This window comes from Corythoichthys intestinalis, chromosome 9 (genome assembly GCF_030265065.1).
Source record: "Corythoichthys intestinalis isolate RoL2023-P3 chromosome 9, ASM3026506v1, whole genome shotgun sequence".
Taxonomy (NCBI): Eukaryota; Metazoa; Chordata; class Actinopteri; order Syngnathiformes; family Syngnathidae; genus Corythoichthys; species Corythoichthys intestinalis.
Genome location: NC_080403.1, coordinates 38051389 through 38067056, shown reverse-complemented (window position 1 = coordinate 38067056; position 15668 = coordinate 38051389). Strand labels below are relative to the sequence as shown.

Here is a 15668-nt window from a genome sequence, read left to right as displayed (position 1 = left end):
CATAAGGAAATGAATAAGTAGCCTAATATAAAAGAACAAATATAATTCCAAAGCGCACATTGACAGCCAAGATGTTCTGAACCTCCCCATCAGCCCAAATAAAACTAAATATGATAAATAAGCCCCCTCAACTCTTTCCTTGCTCTTAAAGATTTGATCCATTTTCTGTTGCATTGCCCTTTTTTGTTGCATCAACAAACTTTTTTTTTTTTTTTTTTTGCTGTTCCAGAAAACATGCACATTTGAATCAATCAGAGATACTGTAACTATCTCTGTTGACCACATGTCAGTATGTCAGCCAACTGAACAGATAAATGAGTCCAGGCATTTTGCTTTGCTGCGTGCATTCGCACGTTGACGTGACTCATCATCGTCAGACTCAAATAACTGCAGCAGCTGGGGAAACCCCATGCCATCCGTAGAATAAAATAAATAATAAATATTGGTGGAAACGGATTACGCTACAAAAGCACTTTATTATAGTTGTTGTTAACACTTTTGTATTTAAATCTGATGTTAGTAGGTAGATTGTTTTCTTCTTGGAAATGAAACGCATGTGTGGCAGCTTAGCATTTTTTTTACATAGCGTTATGACAGTTGCAATCATATTTTTCGAATCAAAGCAGAGTATACCGGAACAGCATTCAGGCCCTGAATTTTATACCGGAACTGCGTTCCTGCACTGAATCTTATACCGGAACTGCCTTCCTGACCGTTCTGGTCCACTTCACCCCTGATATGGAAGTAGATGATATTTATCCCTGTGTGTTTGTCTGCATGACTGTATTATACTGCCTCCCTGTGGCCAAGAAGAATACACCAGAAGGAGCAGCACATTGAATAAATTACAGCATTTAAACATCATAAACATTAGGGCTGGGGCGATCTGCTTTTGTCACGATCCGATCTGTATTATGTTATTTCAACTTTGGCAACATATTACCTTTTAAAATTTATAAAAACACAGATGCATGTATGTCAGTTTAAACGAGATGCTATTTGACATTTATTCTTTTTTTTTTTTACTTTGAAAAGTTCATTATCTGTTGCAGCAACTGTTCCTGTGCAAAATAGAACAAAAACTACTTAAAATACTTCACATTTTAAAGAACGTGCTTGTTGTAGGGATGTCCCAATTGCATATTTTTGCGTCAGAGTCTGAGTCACCTGATTCTGAGAATCTGCCTATAGACTCCCGATCAGATACCCCCCCAAAAAATGTTTTAAACATGTTACTGTCCCACTGAATTATTCTTAAACAACAATAACGTAGAAAAATACTTGTCGATCAAGAAAAGCACCAGAAGGATCAGGTGATCGGATCAGGACATCTCTAGTTTGTTGGCTTGTGGCCCACGCTGCGTTGGCACAGCACATTAAAAGTATCTACAGTATCGATACTCAGAAAAAAATATCGATACTTGGTATTGGGACATGAAGGATCACGATTTATCGCCAGATGATATTTTTTCCCCAGCTTCAATACACATGTTGTTAATTCATTATATTTGACTTAATTATGCTATTAGTTTTGCAAAACAAACAAAAACTGATTATTATAGAATTCCTATTTGTCATGACACAGGGGAGGGCTGGAATGAAATAAAGCCATTTCTCTTTTTTACAATGGGGAGCAATGATTTAATAAACCTGATAAGTGGTTGAAGATGGATGTATTAAGTTACGATTGTGGTCAAAGAATAAATTAAACTCATATTTCAAGGAACCACTGTACTTGGTCAAAACACCCTTGTACCCCTGAGTCATAGATATTGTCAGGTGCCATGCAGTTTATTTGACTAAGGGCATATCCTAGTCATTTAAAAAAAAAAAAAAAAAAACCTTACTATTTCTTCTTTTAATTGTCTTAATGAAAATGACTGTTGCATAATCAATTGAATTAATTTTAGAAAAGGATTGTCCTCAAGGTGGTGCATCATATCACACCTTGAATCATACAGCTAATATATAAGCTTTGGGAAACTTGGATTCACCAAGTTCACGGTTTTGTTTACTTTAAGTCTTCTCTTTGAGTGGAAACCACTTATTGGAATGTCATCCTTGATTATTAAAGAATGTGAGGGGTTGTTTTTTTTTCATGGATAAAATAAAACAATTTACAATAAATTGATTATAGCCATAAATTATTTTAGTTTTTTTCACTATTCAAGGTCGGGCGCAGTGTTTATCCGTGGGCTTCCAAAAACAGTGGCTTCTTGTAAACGCAGAAACATCGGCATTGGCAAGCTCCATAATGAGCCAAACTCTTACTGATGAATTGTGAAAAGATTTAAGTGGTTAAAGAATGGTGTAAGTCCTACTGTATTACATTCATTTTCTATATTGCACCAGGGAAAGAATAGCAGAAAGTGTCTGCGTGCCGCTGTTTATTACTAATACAGTGCCTTGCAAAAGTATTCGGCCCCCTTGAACCTTGCAACCTTTCGCCACATTTCAGGCTTCAGACATAAAGATATAAAATTTTAATTTTTTGTCAAGAATCAACAACAAGTGGGACACAATCGTGAAGTGGAACAAAATTTATTGGATAATTTAACTTTAATTTAATTTTTTAACAAATAAAAAACTGAAAAGTGTGGCATGCAATATTATTCGGCCCCCTTGCGTTAATACTTTGTATCGCCACCTTTTGCTCCAATTACAGCTGCAAGTCGCTTGGGGTATGTTTCTATCAGTTTTGCACATCGAGAGACTGACATTCTTGCCCATTCTTCCTTGCAAAACAGCTCGAGCTCAGTGAGGTTGGATGGAGAGTGTTTGTGAACAGCAGTCTTCAGCTCTTTCCACAGATTCTCGATTGGATTCAGATCTGGACTTTGACTTGGCCATTCTAACACCTGGATACATTTATTTTTGAACCATTCCATTGTAGATTTGGCTTTATGTTTTGGATCATTGTCCTGTTGGAAGATAAATCTCCGTCCCAGTCTCAGGTCTTGTGCAGATACCAACAGGTTTTCTTCCAGAATGTTCCTGTATTTGGCTGCATCCATCTTCCCGGCTGCATCCATCTTCCCGTCAATTTTAACCATCTTCCCTGTCCCTGCTGAAGAAAAGCAGGCCCAAACCATGATGCTGCCACCACCATGTTTGACAGTAGGGATGGTGTGTTCAGGGCGATGAGCTGTGTTGCTTTTACGCCAAACATATCGTTTTGCATTGTGGCCAAAAAGTTCAATTTTGGTTTCATCTGACCAGAGCACCTTCTTCCACATGTTTGGTGTGTCTCCCAGGTGGCTTGTGGCAAACTTTAAACAAGACTTTTTATGGATATCTTTGAGAAATGGCTTTCTTCTTGCCACTCTTCCATAAAGGCCAGATTTGTGCAGTGTACAACTGATTGTTGTCCTATGGACAGACTCTCCCACCTCAGCTGTAGATCTCTGCAGTTCATCCAGAGTGATCATGGGCCTCTTGGCTGCATCTCTGATCAGTTTTCTCCTTGTTTGAGAAGAAAGTTTGGAAGGACGGCCGGGTCTTGGTAGATTTGCAGTGGTCTGATGCTCTTTCCATTTCAATATGATGGCTTGCACAGTGCTCCTTGAGATGTTTAAAGCTTGGGAAATCTTTTTGTATCAAAATCCGGCTTTAAACTTCTCCACAACAGTATCTCGGACCTGCCTGGTGTGTTCCTTGGTTTTCATAATGCTCTCTGCACTTTATTTATTTATTTATTTATTTATTTATTTTTAAACCTGTCCTGTTCAGCTGTTTGACACAGAGAATGGAAGTCTAAGTGCCCGGATTCTGAACAGTTTTAATGTTTCACATGGAGAGTCTGACATACTCCCATTGTGATCCTTCAAAATACCTTTTTATTATGACAAAGCAGCGAACAGGAAGGGATTATGGGGGGACAGAAGAAAAGAAATACAAGAGAAGAAAGAAAAGAAACACATAAACAACAACAAGAAATACATTGAACATCTAAACTAGTTACTAATATGCTGGTGCTATCGTCAGCGAGATGTATTTCCGGTTTACACCATGTGGGGGCCAATTGGCCAGTGAAAGAGGAGAATGGGGGTGGGGGTGTCTATAAGACTATAAGCTAAGTGATTGAAAGGGGTAGAGTGTACACAAATCAGTTCTGTGATCTAGAACCCAGTAATCGTGTGAATCTCTTATGAGTGTAAGCCCGTTGGCGACCAACCCTACGCCGCCGCATCGCCAATCCCGGCACCGGAACCCCCAACCCGAGCATGCCCTACCACATCCAGCAGCACGCAAGCCCCACCGGGCGCGCGACAGCCACGCAGACGGGCGGAGAAACCGTGCGGGCGCCAACCCAGGGCCACGGCCCCCACCCAGCCAGCCCGGGGAGGGAGGGCGGGTGGGGGGGCCATGCGCAGCCCATCCCTCCTCCCGCCGCCCAGCAAAGGAGCCACCGTCCCCCCCCCGGGACCCAGGGTGGTCCCCCGGGCCACACGCGCGCCCATCAACCGGCCTTCAGGGATGGCAGGAGGGGACGCATCACCAACCCCACGCCTACACCCACCCCCGCCCGCCCACCCGGGCCACGAGCCACAGCCCCCCAACCGGCACGGCAGGCCACGGGACCCCCAGCGGCCCACCAAGCCCCAGGCAAGGCAGGGTCCCCCGCCGGTGCAGGCGACACCCCGCTGATACACCGGCGCCCAGCCAGCGACCCGCGACGGAGCGCAGGGCGGATGCCCAGCCAGAGAAGAGAGGGGAAGGCGGAGGCAGGAGAACGCCCAGGAACTGCCACGGGGCGATGCAAGATCGGAGACCCGACCCCCCAACCCACTCCCGCGGCCGGCAGCCGAGGCAGAGGGGAGGCCACACCCCGGGAGCCACGCCATATAGAAAAAGTGTGGGACCCACCTACCACCCTATTACTGTGGCTGCCAGGTTCCCGACTGGCAGCCATCACCCAGCACCATGATGGGGGTGTGAGGGGAGGGTAGTGCAATGTATGCATTAAAATAGGAGAGCTTGGCTTGGGGCAGTGGGACCGCAGCATGGAGTTTCTGTCCAGCCGCCCGTCCCACCGCCCTTTGCCGGAGCTCTCCTGTGGAGTATGATGTGTGTGGTGCATTTAAAAAAGGTGCAGGGATGGCGGGGCCTGTGGTGAGGAGGCAGCCGTGAGGCCCCCCCCCACCCCCCAACAGGTCCCAACCATCCCACAACCTTGGTGTGTGGTGCATTAAAAACAGGGGGGAGTCGGGCTGGGACCGTAAAGCCCCGTCCCAACTCTCCCCGGAGAAATGTATGAGCATGTAAGTGCCAGGGTGAAAAATATTTACAGTGCCGAAGTGAGAAGTGTGTGAATTAAGAGGCAGGCTCCCGCGGGCGTGGCCCCGTCCACCAGAACCACCGGCCCCAGGGCGGAAGAAGCGTCAGGGCCCCGATCAATCCCCGCCCCAGACCACCCACGGCGCCTCCGCGACCGCCCACCCCCCTCCCACCCACCAAGCACCCACCCTGCACCCCGAGCAGGCGCCACAACAAGCGCCAGCAACCAGGGGGCGTCCACCCCACCGGCAAGGGACAGCAAGCCTCAACCTAGGCCCCGCGGGCCCCAAGCGGCCCCGCCAACGACCCCGCCGGCCGGGGGGCAGCCGCGGCCGCCGCGGCCTAGGGAGGCGGACAGGGCCGGAAACAGACCAAGGGGAGGGAAGCGCACCCCCCACAACCCACCCCCGGGCCAAGAGGGGCGCGCGGTATGGCAACAGAGGGCACCTCCCCGGCACCCGGTACAGGGAGACGCGGCTCCGGCCGGGCGGACCTGGGAGGGAACCATGGCTGCCGCATACACCCCCCCGGCCCCCACCCCAACTCCACCCCACCCCGGCCGGCCGGGGAAGGGCCACGGCCCCGGACCGGCACCCCCGCGGCCCCCCCACCCGCCCACGACACCAGCGCGCGCCCGACGGGACCCCCCGCACAGCCAGACGCAACCAGACAAGCCCCGGCCGAAAATCCCGGGGGCCAAGACCGGCGGCGGGACGACCCAGGGCAGGACGCCAATGAACTCTACCTGTAAAGCTGATAGAAGAAGAGGTTTATCAAACACCATTAGATGTATGCCAAGGACCAGTGAAGTGTATTATTTACGCATAGTTCCTTAATTGTCTGATAAGTAATATATAGGGTGTTCCAAAAAAAGTTGCATATGATCCCCAGTAGCTGGAAACCAAATTGTCTATGAGTATCCTTGTAAAATAAGCCCATTGACCGACTAAACTGTGAAGGAAGAAAAATTATTTATTACATGCTGTTGGGAGTGTATAAAACAGTTCGGATTTAAACATGTCCAGTTTCCAGCTGCAGAAGGATGCATACAACTTCCCTGGACACCCCGCATACATCCATTTATGTATACATTTCTATTATTTTTGTGGCATTCCTTCGCAGGTGAGAGAGAATCCTTATTCTATGTTCATCATTCTTGCGACCGTTTCCCACTGTTGTTCGTATTTGACCATTTTATTTGTCTGTTTGGCAGATATTTTCTCTAATGTTATATATTCAATGATTAGATTTAGCCATTGGTTAATGCTAATGTTTTGTTTGTTTTTCCAATTCAACAATATTGTTTTTTTGGCTATCGTTAGACTTGCTAGTAGTGGACGGGTTTGATGGATAGAGATATTCACTGTATTCAGATCGCCAAGCAGACAAAGAGTTGGAGACAATGGAATCCTGCAGTTCAATAGGAAAGAGAGTTTCTTCGTTACCTGTGCCCAGAAATCTTGTATTGGTTTACATTGCCAAAGAGCATGAAAGTATGTATCTGAAGTATCTTCGTTGCAGCTTGTACATTTATCGGATTGGGAGAACCCCATTTTGTGCATTTTAGATTGAGTAATATGCCATCTGTGCAGTATTTTGAACTGTATAAGCTGAAGGTTCTTATTCTTTGTCATTATAAATGCATTTTTACAGATGTTGGACCAATAGTTATTATCTAATGTTACCGAAAGTTCGTTATTCCATTTTTCGATTGGTAGGCAAGTAGAGTTGTTACATGAGAGGGCTTTATATACTTTTGAAAGTATTTTTTTTTGTTGAGGATGTATATTTATTATTTTATTTACGAAAGGTGGTGGGTCTAACGTAACCGTTAGTGATGGAAATTTGCTTCTGATGGCTGCCCTGATTTTATTGTATTGAAGGAAATTGACCCCTTTGATCTGGAAATCTTGTAATATTTTTTCATATGACATGAATGTATTATCTTTAAACAAATGCTGTAACTGGTTTATTCCCGTATCATCCCATGTGCTGAAATAAATAGGAATTTTATTAACTCCAAAGTCTGGGTTGTGCCAGATTGGTGAGAATTTACACGGGGCTTGTTGTGACTGCGTAATTTCCATACCTCTCCACCAGGCTTTCAAGGTACATGCTATCATTGGGTTTTTGAAGCAGCTGTGGTGCTTAATACTAGAACTAATAAAGGGGAGGTTTGCCAATTGTATTTGGTTGCAGTCTGTTTGCTCTAATTCTAGCCATGACTGTTTTTCAGTGTTAAGATATAACCACCTAATAAGATATTGTATTTGATTTGCTATATAATAGTGTTGGAAATTAGGGGCCTCTAGACCCCCCTCTGGTTTATTTCTTTGCAATTTGGCAAGGCTAATTCTGTTTTTCTTGTTTTTAAAGTAGAATTTTGTGACGGCTGAGTCTAGGTCTTGAAACCATTTTTGAGTGGGTTTAAAGGGGATCATTGAGAACAAATAGTTTATTTGTGGTAATACTTTCATTTTGACTGTTGCTATCCGGCCCAAAAGTGAGATGGGTAGATTATTCCAGTGTGTCAAATCTTCACATATTTTTGCTAGGAGGGGTGTATGGTTTAGTTTAGTTAATTCTGTAAGTTTTGGTGAAATGTTGATTCCAAGATACTTTATATTCCCTATTGGAATATTGTGATTTTGATTTGCAGGATTCCATGAGTTTTTTGATAAGGGCATTATAATTGATTTTGACCAATTTATAGCATAATCTGATATTTGTGAAAATGTCTTTATTAGTTCAAAAGTCTCATGTAGGGAGGATTCTGGTTTTTCTAGATATAAAAGTATATCGTCTGCGTATAAGTTAATTTTGTGTTCCGATGTGTGCGAGCAGATCCCTTTGATATTAGCGTTTTGTCTTATTGCAATTGCTAATGGTTCAATAAATAGAGCGAATAATAGGGGTGAGAGTGGACAGCCTTGTCGAGTTCCCCTTTGAAGACAGAAACTTTGTGAAATGACCCCGTTTGTGTTTACAGTGGCTTTTGGGGCGTTGTAGAATATTTTTATCCAGCGGATAAATGGCTCACCGAAGCCAAATTTTTCCAAAACTTTGAAGAGAAAAAACCAGTTGACTTTGTCAAATGCTTTTTCTGCGTCCAAAGAGAGGATAATTGCTTTCTGTTTATAATTCTGTGCAATATTAATAAGATTTAACAAGCATCTTATATTGTTTGTAGAGTTACGTCCTTTAATAAAGCCGGTCTGGTCTTTATGAATTATAGTGGGAAGAGTTTGTTCTAATCTAGTAGCTAAAGCCTTTGCAATAATTTTGATATCTGTATTCATTAAGGATATTGGTCTATAGTTTGCTGGTTGCGTTAGGTCTGTCCCTTCTTTTGGCAGTAGTTTGATTACTGCAGTGTTCATATTGTCTCTAATTTGACCCTTGGCACTGATTTCTTGAACCATTCTATAGAAAAGTGGTGCCAGCATATTCCAAAAGTGTTTAAAATATGATGTCGAGAACCCGTCGGGCCCCGGTGCACGACCTATTGGCATGTCCTTTACGGCATTCCATAATTCAGCGAGGGTAAGTGGGGTATCTAGCAATTGTTGGCTTTCTAAAGTTATTTGGGGGATGTCAAGATTATTAACGAATAGGTCAATGTCTTCATTATGATCGTTTGTCCCCGAGTATAAGTTTTTGTAGTCGCTATAGAAAGTTTCGTTAATTTTTTCTGGTGATTGTGTTATTATGCCGGCTGAATCTTGTATTGTTGTAATTAATGTTTTTTCTTTGTTACGTTCGAGTTGGTTTGCTAAATATTTCCCGGATTTGTTATTATGCTCAAAATTGGTATATCGTAGTTGTTGTAACAGAAACTGAGTTTTTTTAGACAGAATACTATTGAGCCGTTCTTTGGCGCTGAAAAGTTCTTTTGTGGTATTGTCTGTGGGATTATTGGCGAATTCATCCGTCAGTTGTTTGATTTTCATTTCTAATTCGTTTTCCAACTTCTGTTCTTGTTTTTTTTTTATATGATGAATATGAGATAATCTTGCCTCGAATTACGCATTTTCCTGTTTCCCAAAGCAATGACGGTGAGATGTTTGGGGAATCGTTAAGTTCCATAAAGTCTTTCCATTCTTTCTTAACGAATGTATCAAATGCTGGGTCATCTAATAAGGAATCATTACAGCGCCAGGTTGCGTGGGGTATCGTGCGGGAGTCAGTTTTAAGGACTAAAGAAATTGGTGCATGATCACTGATGACTATTGGATGTATTCTTGGCGAAATATTATTAATAGCAGAATTGTTCGCTAGAAAAAAATCGATTCTTGAGCACGAACCATGGGCTAGGGATTGAAAGGTATATTCCCTTTTTGTTAAATGTTTTGCTCTCCAGACGTCACTTAAGCCAAAATCGTCCATATATTTCCTAATGGTTCTTGCAGTTTGTGACTGTTTAGTGAGTTTATAATTGGAGCTATCTATACTTGGATCAAGTGTAGTGTTAAGTGCTCTCTGCACTTTAAACAGAACCCTGAGACTATCACAGAGCAGGTGCATTTATACGGAGACTTGATTACACACAGGTGGATTCTATTTATCATCATCGGTCATTTAGGACAACATTGGATCATTCAGAGATCCTCACTGAACTTCTGGAGTGAGTTTGCTGCACTGAAAGTAAAGGGGCCGAATAATATTGCACGCCCCACTTTTCAGTTTTTTATTTGTTAAAAAAGTTTAAATTATCCAATAAATGTTGTTCCACTTCACGATTGTGTCCCACTTGTTGTTGATTCTTGACAAAAAAATTAAATTTCATATCTTTATGTTTGAAGCCTGAAATGTGGCGAAAGGTTGCAAGATTCAAGGGGGCCGAATACTTTTGCAAGGCACTGGAACTAACAGGAAATCCACTGTTATAACTGTATGACTATTTGGCACACAAAGGGTGAACATTTTAATCACATCAGATGCAAAGCTGCTGTAACCAAGCAAATTGGCAAATTCAACTGATAAACTTCTTTGACAAATGAGAAGGATTCAGTGTACTGGTATTTTGCAAATCACACCTATAAAGGATACTTTCTCTTTCATGTGCTATGAGCAGGTTCTGTTGCTCGAGATGTTGGATCTTGATTTCAAAATTATCATGTTCATCTTGAAAGCGCTTTACAGACTCTTCCTTCTCCTCGCTTACTCTAGAGAAAAAAAGCACAATACATTTATATGTATATAAAATAAAATTTAAATTAAAAAATGTGAGCAAACAACAGGCATGAGGAACTTCATTTTAATTGCCTGAAAAATGGAGGGTAAGGCTGTAACGGCACATATTGAAATAGCGATACTCAAGAGTCAGTCTTGTCCGATGGTGTGTGAAGGAAGAATCGTGCCTGCCACCCACCCACCTCCAAGCCCAGACTGCCCAGTGCAAACCATATATCTGCATCTGCTGGTAACTCAAAACTGTCTGCAACGAGACATTGACTATGAACGGTGACTTTCGCAAGGAACTTTAGTGTCACCCAATTCCTGTTTCAGTTAACTGACTATGGTCGGGGAACACTGCGGAGACTGTGTTTTTAACAGAAAGAGAGCGAGCGTAAGAAAAAAATGTTCACAATTCCCCTTAAAACTTGAGACGAGCGTGAATGGTTCTTTGTCTCGCTGTGCACTGTCATTGGCTGTCTTTAACCCATAGTCAGCTGGAATAGGCTCCACCACTCTAGATAATAAATGAATGAATTTATTTTAAATGTAATGAATTTGAGTCAATGCAAGTATATTTTTCATCCACTCGTGCAAATGCAGCCAGTAAATTTGCCTATTTGTAAAATATTTTAGTGAGTGAGGATGTGGAGAACTCCTGTGTTTGGAAGCATCTGGCATAGAAGTGAATTTAGTGAAAGTGTGTTTTCGTCTATCGTTACTAGGGGTGTGACAAAATGTCAAAATTGTGATATATCGTGATACTTTGCACACCAAAAGGTTATGTATGCGCTTATGTCAAGAATCGAGATATCGTTTTAAACAAATGTCAATGTTTTAAAGAGGGGGGGGGGGGAAGGAACTAGTGCTGCAACGATTAATCGATGAACTTGAGCATTCGATGAGAAAAAAAAGATTCGAATTAAATTTTGCTGCTTCGAGTATTCGTTTAATTAAAGTGGTGTTGTAATGGTTAGTTTTGAGAACTTTTGCATTTAGTTTTATTGATTTGGGTGGATACATTCCCCTTTAGTCTGCCTCATTTCATGTGGCTGAATCCAGCTGCTCCCTGTTAAGACGAACATAAGCTAAGTTTTTGTTTGAGCTAATGGTTTTTTTTAATACATTCGTAAAGTATTTTATAGGTATATTTAGCTGTTTTTTGTGGGAATGCGTGTCTGAGCCATTTGTTAAGAACACTGTAAAAAAAAAAAAAAAAAAAAAAAAAGTTTGCGTTTTATAGCATTAAAACTAGGGGAGTTTTGCCATGTAAGATAGCCAATTGTTCTTTTGAAAGAGCCTAATTTTTTAAATTTTTTTAGACCGTTTGACACTCAGCTCAGGTATTTTAATTTTCTATGTTCCTTATCCAATTACTCGATTATTCAAACTAACTAGCTCATCGATTAATCAACAACTAAAATAATCGATAGCTGCAGCCCTAAAAGGAACCGACAAGTTGCTACCAAAATCTTTCACTAAAATCGTGCCTCAGTTAATTCTATGGCTGCCACTGACGATGCTCGCTGCCCAATCCATTAATACTGGGAAGTAAAAGGTGTATAAAATTTCCGATTCTTCGATTATTCGCGGTTCGGCCGATGAAGATTCGAGAACAATACACAAACATCCATATTCCGATTATTTAAATATGCTAAGTAAAGCGGAACTAAAACACAGTCAGCGCGGTCTTCGGGACGCAATGAGGAACAGACCGAGAGTAAACATCCACATTCCACAACTCATGCTGCTAGCTAAAAAAACCACCAACAGCCACTGCAAACAACGCACAGTTGCAACAATTTTTGCCCACATTGCTACAAACTACGCCCACAAAATGCTACGGTAGATATCACATGTATATAGAACGAGATGCGAAATGAAAGACTTGGCGGCGTTAGCACATGTGTAGAGAACTAAATGCGAAACGACAGACTCGCCGGCGTTAGTAAACGGCCGCCATCTTAATTAAAGTAGTAGACCTCTCAGGAAGGCTCTGTTGGAGCGAACCTTCCGAGCGAACCTAATAAACTCTATATCTAAAATACTCCTAAATCGGCAAAATCTTCACTTGAATCCATCTTTAAATGATGAAACAGTTTTAAAACTTTCACGTGTGAAAGGTAGACAGAAGGGAAATTATGGAATAACGGAAGCAATTTTAACAACTTTAACGGTTGATTCACAACATTAAATTAATTGAATATAGTTTAAAGCTGCTGATACAGAATTGGGACTTGAGTATTTTATTTACTGTTTTGAACTGTTAACTCGATAGTGAAATAGTAGTTTATTTAAGCCTGAGAGGATTTTTGTCCTATTTCTGTAACTAATGTACGAAACATTAAAAGCAGCAAATAGCTGGGGAGCAGGGGGGCGGTGTTGTGCATTCACAGTCACTCTTTCCGATTTTGGGGCATTTACAGGTCACTTACTGTTCATTTTGGCGCATTAACCGGTAGCTTCCTGTTGAGTTTGAATCACTACCTATTCATTCCCGGGTAACTTTCTGTTCTGTAACCCAAACTCAACAGGATGCGACCCATAAAATGCCCGAAAATCAACAGGTAATTACCTGAAATGGCCCAAAATGACCTTATTGCCAGGCATTGGCTGCCACTTACGCCCATAGAAGAGGGAAGGGCCCGTTTGAAGAGGGAAGGGTTCATTTGCTGCCACCCTCCCAGTTCATACGGATTGGACGTCTACGAGTGATAAACTCACAGCAGAAGGTTTTAGATAGCTTGTTTTTCTGTTTATTCGTTGTTTTGTTGAAAATCCTATAATCATTTCCTGACCAATCTATCGATAACATTTGTATCGCTATATTATGAGATCATTGCTACCATGAGCTTTGTATCGCAAATCGTATCGAATCGTGAGGTACCAAGAGGTTACCACCCCTAATTATTACAGCCCTAAAACACCGATTAGTCCCAAGCGGATAACTACGTACCTGGCAAGTTCTTCAATGAGGTTTGCGATGCGTCGTTTGTCTTCAGGACAAAGGTCTTTCAGACCTACTTGACTCTGTGCAGTGGTACTTTCAAATATCGCCTAGGAAATATTGGTTAAGATACACATCCAGTTCATCAGCCATATTTACTAATGTAGAAAAACAATGATAAAAGCCTTACTTACAGGTTTTGGAGCTTGCATTGGGAAAGTGGTTTTCTCGGTGGGTATAGAAGCAAAGGTTGATGCATTTTTCTTAACGTCACAATTATATTGATCATTTTGTACATAGCCCTGTTTCTTGCCACCTCTTTTAAATGGCACATCAATATGGCAGTCAGAAGGTCGTCTGGCTTGCATCTTTGTACTATTATTACTTGAGACACTATTGCTACTTGACTTCCATGAGACCTCTTCGTCCATTCCTGAGATGAAGGGGAACAACATTTTAGTTTCACAACGTTGTCTGATAAAGTGTTATATCCAACAACAATATCAGGTTATATCCAGGGGTGAAAGTAGCTAGAATTTCTTGCCGGAACTGCCCGACGTGAAGGTTGCCACAGAGCCAGAATTTCTTTTTATCTTTCATTTTTTTTAAGGGAGCGGGTCAAACCTCTTCAAATACTGAAATGCAAAGAAAACTGTTTTAGCACAGTTATTTCAATTTTAACTACCTAAGAACATAGGTTGTATATTAAAATTGAAAAATTGAAGTAATGTAAATTGATGTAAACATTTTTTTTAAATAAAAAAGATATAAGTAACATACATTCAGAAAAAAAGGTAAAAATGACATATATCATGCAGAGTGAAATGGAATATATTCTGAAGATCGTGCAAACATTGACTTTTTTAAATCATAAGGAAATGAATAAGTAGCCTAACATAAATGAACAAATATAAGTCCAAAGTGCACACTGACAGCTAAGATGAGCTGAACCTCCCCATCAGAGCAAATAAAACTATTTATGATAAATAAGCCTTCTCAACTCTTTCGTTGCTCTTAAAGATTTGATCCATTTTATGTTGCATTGCCCTTTTTTGTTGCATCAATTCAACAACCAGTTTTTTTTTTTTTTTTTTTTTTGCTGTTCCAGAAAACATGCACACTTGAACCAATCAGAGCCAACTATCTCTGCTGATCACGTCAGTATGTCAGCCAGTTGAACGAATATATGAGTCCAGGTGTTTTGCTTTGCTGCGTGCATTCGCACATTGACGTGACTCTTCATCGTCAGACTCAGATAACTGCAGCAGCTGAGAAACCTCCATGCCATCCGTGGAATAAAATAAATAATAAATATTGGTGGAAACGGATTACGTTACACACGCAATTTATTATGCTTGTGTATGTAAATCTGATGTTGGTAGATTGTTTTCTTCTTGGAGATGAAATGCATGTGTGGAATCTTAGCATTTTTTTTCCTTTTTTTTTTTTTTTACATAGCGTTTTGACAGTTGACAGTCATATTTTCGGAATCAAAGCACCGTGTACCGGAACATTATTCCGGCTCTGAATCTTATACCGGAACTGTGTTCTGGCCCTGAATCTTATAACAGAACTGCGTTCCTGAGCGTTCTGGCCCACTTTCACCCCTGGTTATATCCAACAACACACAAGAAAAACATTGTAGTAATAAATTATGAATACACTGCTCTTCTCCCAAATAATGATCACATTAACTGATATTTGATTGATCCAATACGACTTGGACTCAAACGCAAAAATATGTGATCGGCACATTCCTTTATTTTATTTATTTATTTATTTATTTTGAACGTCGTACCCATTTTGACAAGTTGACTAGGAGAAGCCCTCAGAATGCACGAACAAAATTATTTTAAGTGAAACTTGTCAACCGATCAGATACGGGTTCTATGAGAAGCATTCACTGTTGTTCGAGTTGCTGTTAAAGTACTGTAGACAGTTTTACTCGCTTTTTTTTTTTTTTTTTTTTTTTTTTGCCAGCTCATTTCTTTTGATAGTTTACGACAAAGAAGTACGTTTTTATTGTTTTTGAAAACGTCGTTCCATAAAGACACGAAAAGGTGTAAATTGTAAACACACTGGATTAATGGTTAAAAAGTAAGCATACCAATTTTTGTCCAAAATATTCCAGATCCTGCGTGTCTTGTTTGAGATGCCGCCATGTTGAAACAACCGCCGCAAGTGACATCATATAATCAGGCGGAGCTCAGGAGTTCTCGTTCCGCCTCGTTATCAAATATAAAGATCTGATTGGCCAATCTTCAAGAAG

At 41.3% G+C, this 15668-nt stretch overlaps 1 protein-coding gene across 4 annotated transcripts in view; it reads right to left on the bottom strand.

The window, feature by feature from the left end:
- The window catches only part of kiaa1328 (KIAA1328 ortholog), a 51829-nt gene extending 36243 nt beyond the window's left edge, over nucleotides 1–15586 (bottom strand). For all 4 annotated transcript variants that reach the window (XM_057845929.1, XM_057845926.1, XM_057845930.1 and 1 more), the window contains exons 1-4: nucleotides 15507–15586; nucleotides 13594–13832; nucleotides 13409–13509; nucleotides 10327–10442 (exon numbers count right to left, since the gene is read on the bottom strand). In XM_057845929.1, the coding sequence (XP_057701912.1) occupies nucleotides 10327–10442; nucleotides 13409–13509; nucleotides 13594–13832; nucleotides 15507–15561 (511 nt within the window). In that variant the 5' untranslated portion in view covers nucleotides 15562–15586. The remainder of the gene's footprint in view (nucleotides 1–10326; nucleotides 10443–13408; nucleotides 13510–13593; nucleotides 13833–15506) is intronic.
- Nucleotides 15587–15668: the final 82 nt, after the last annotated feature.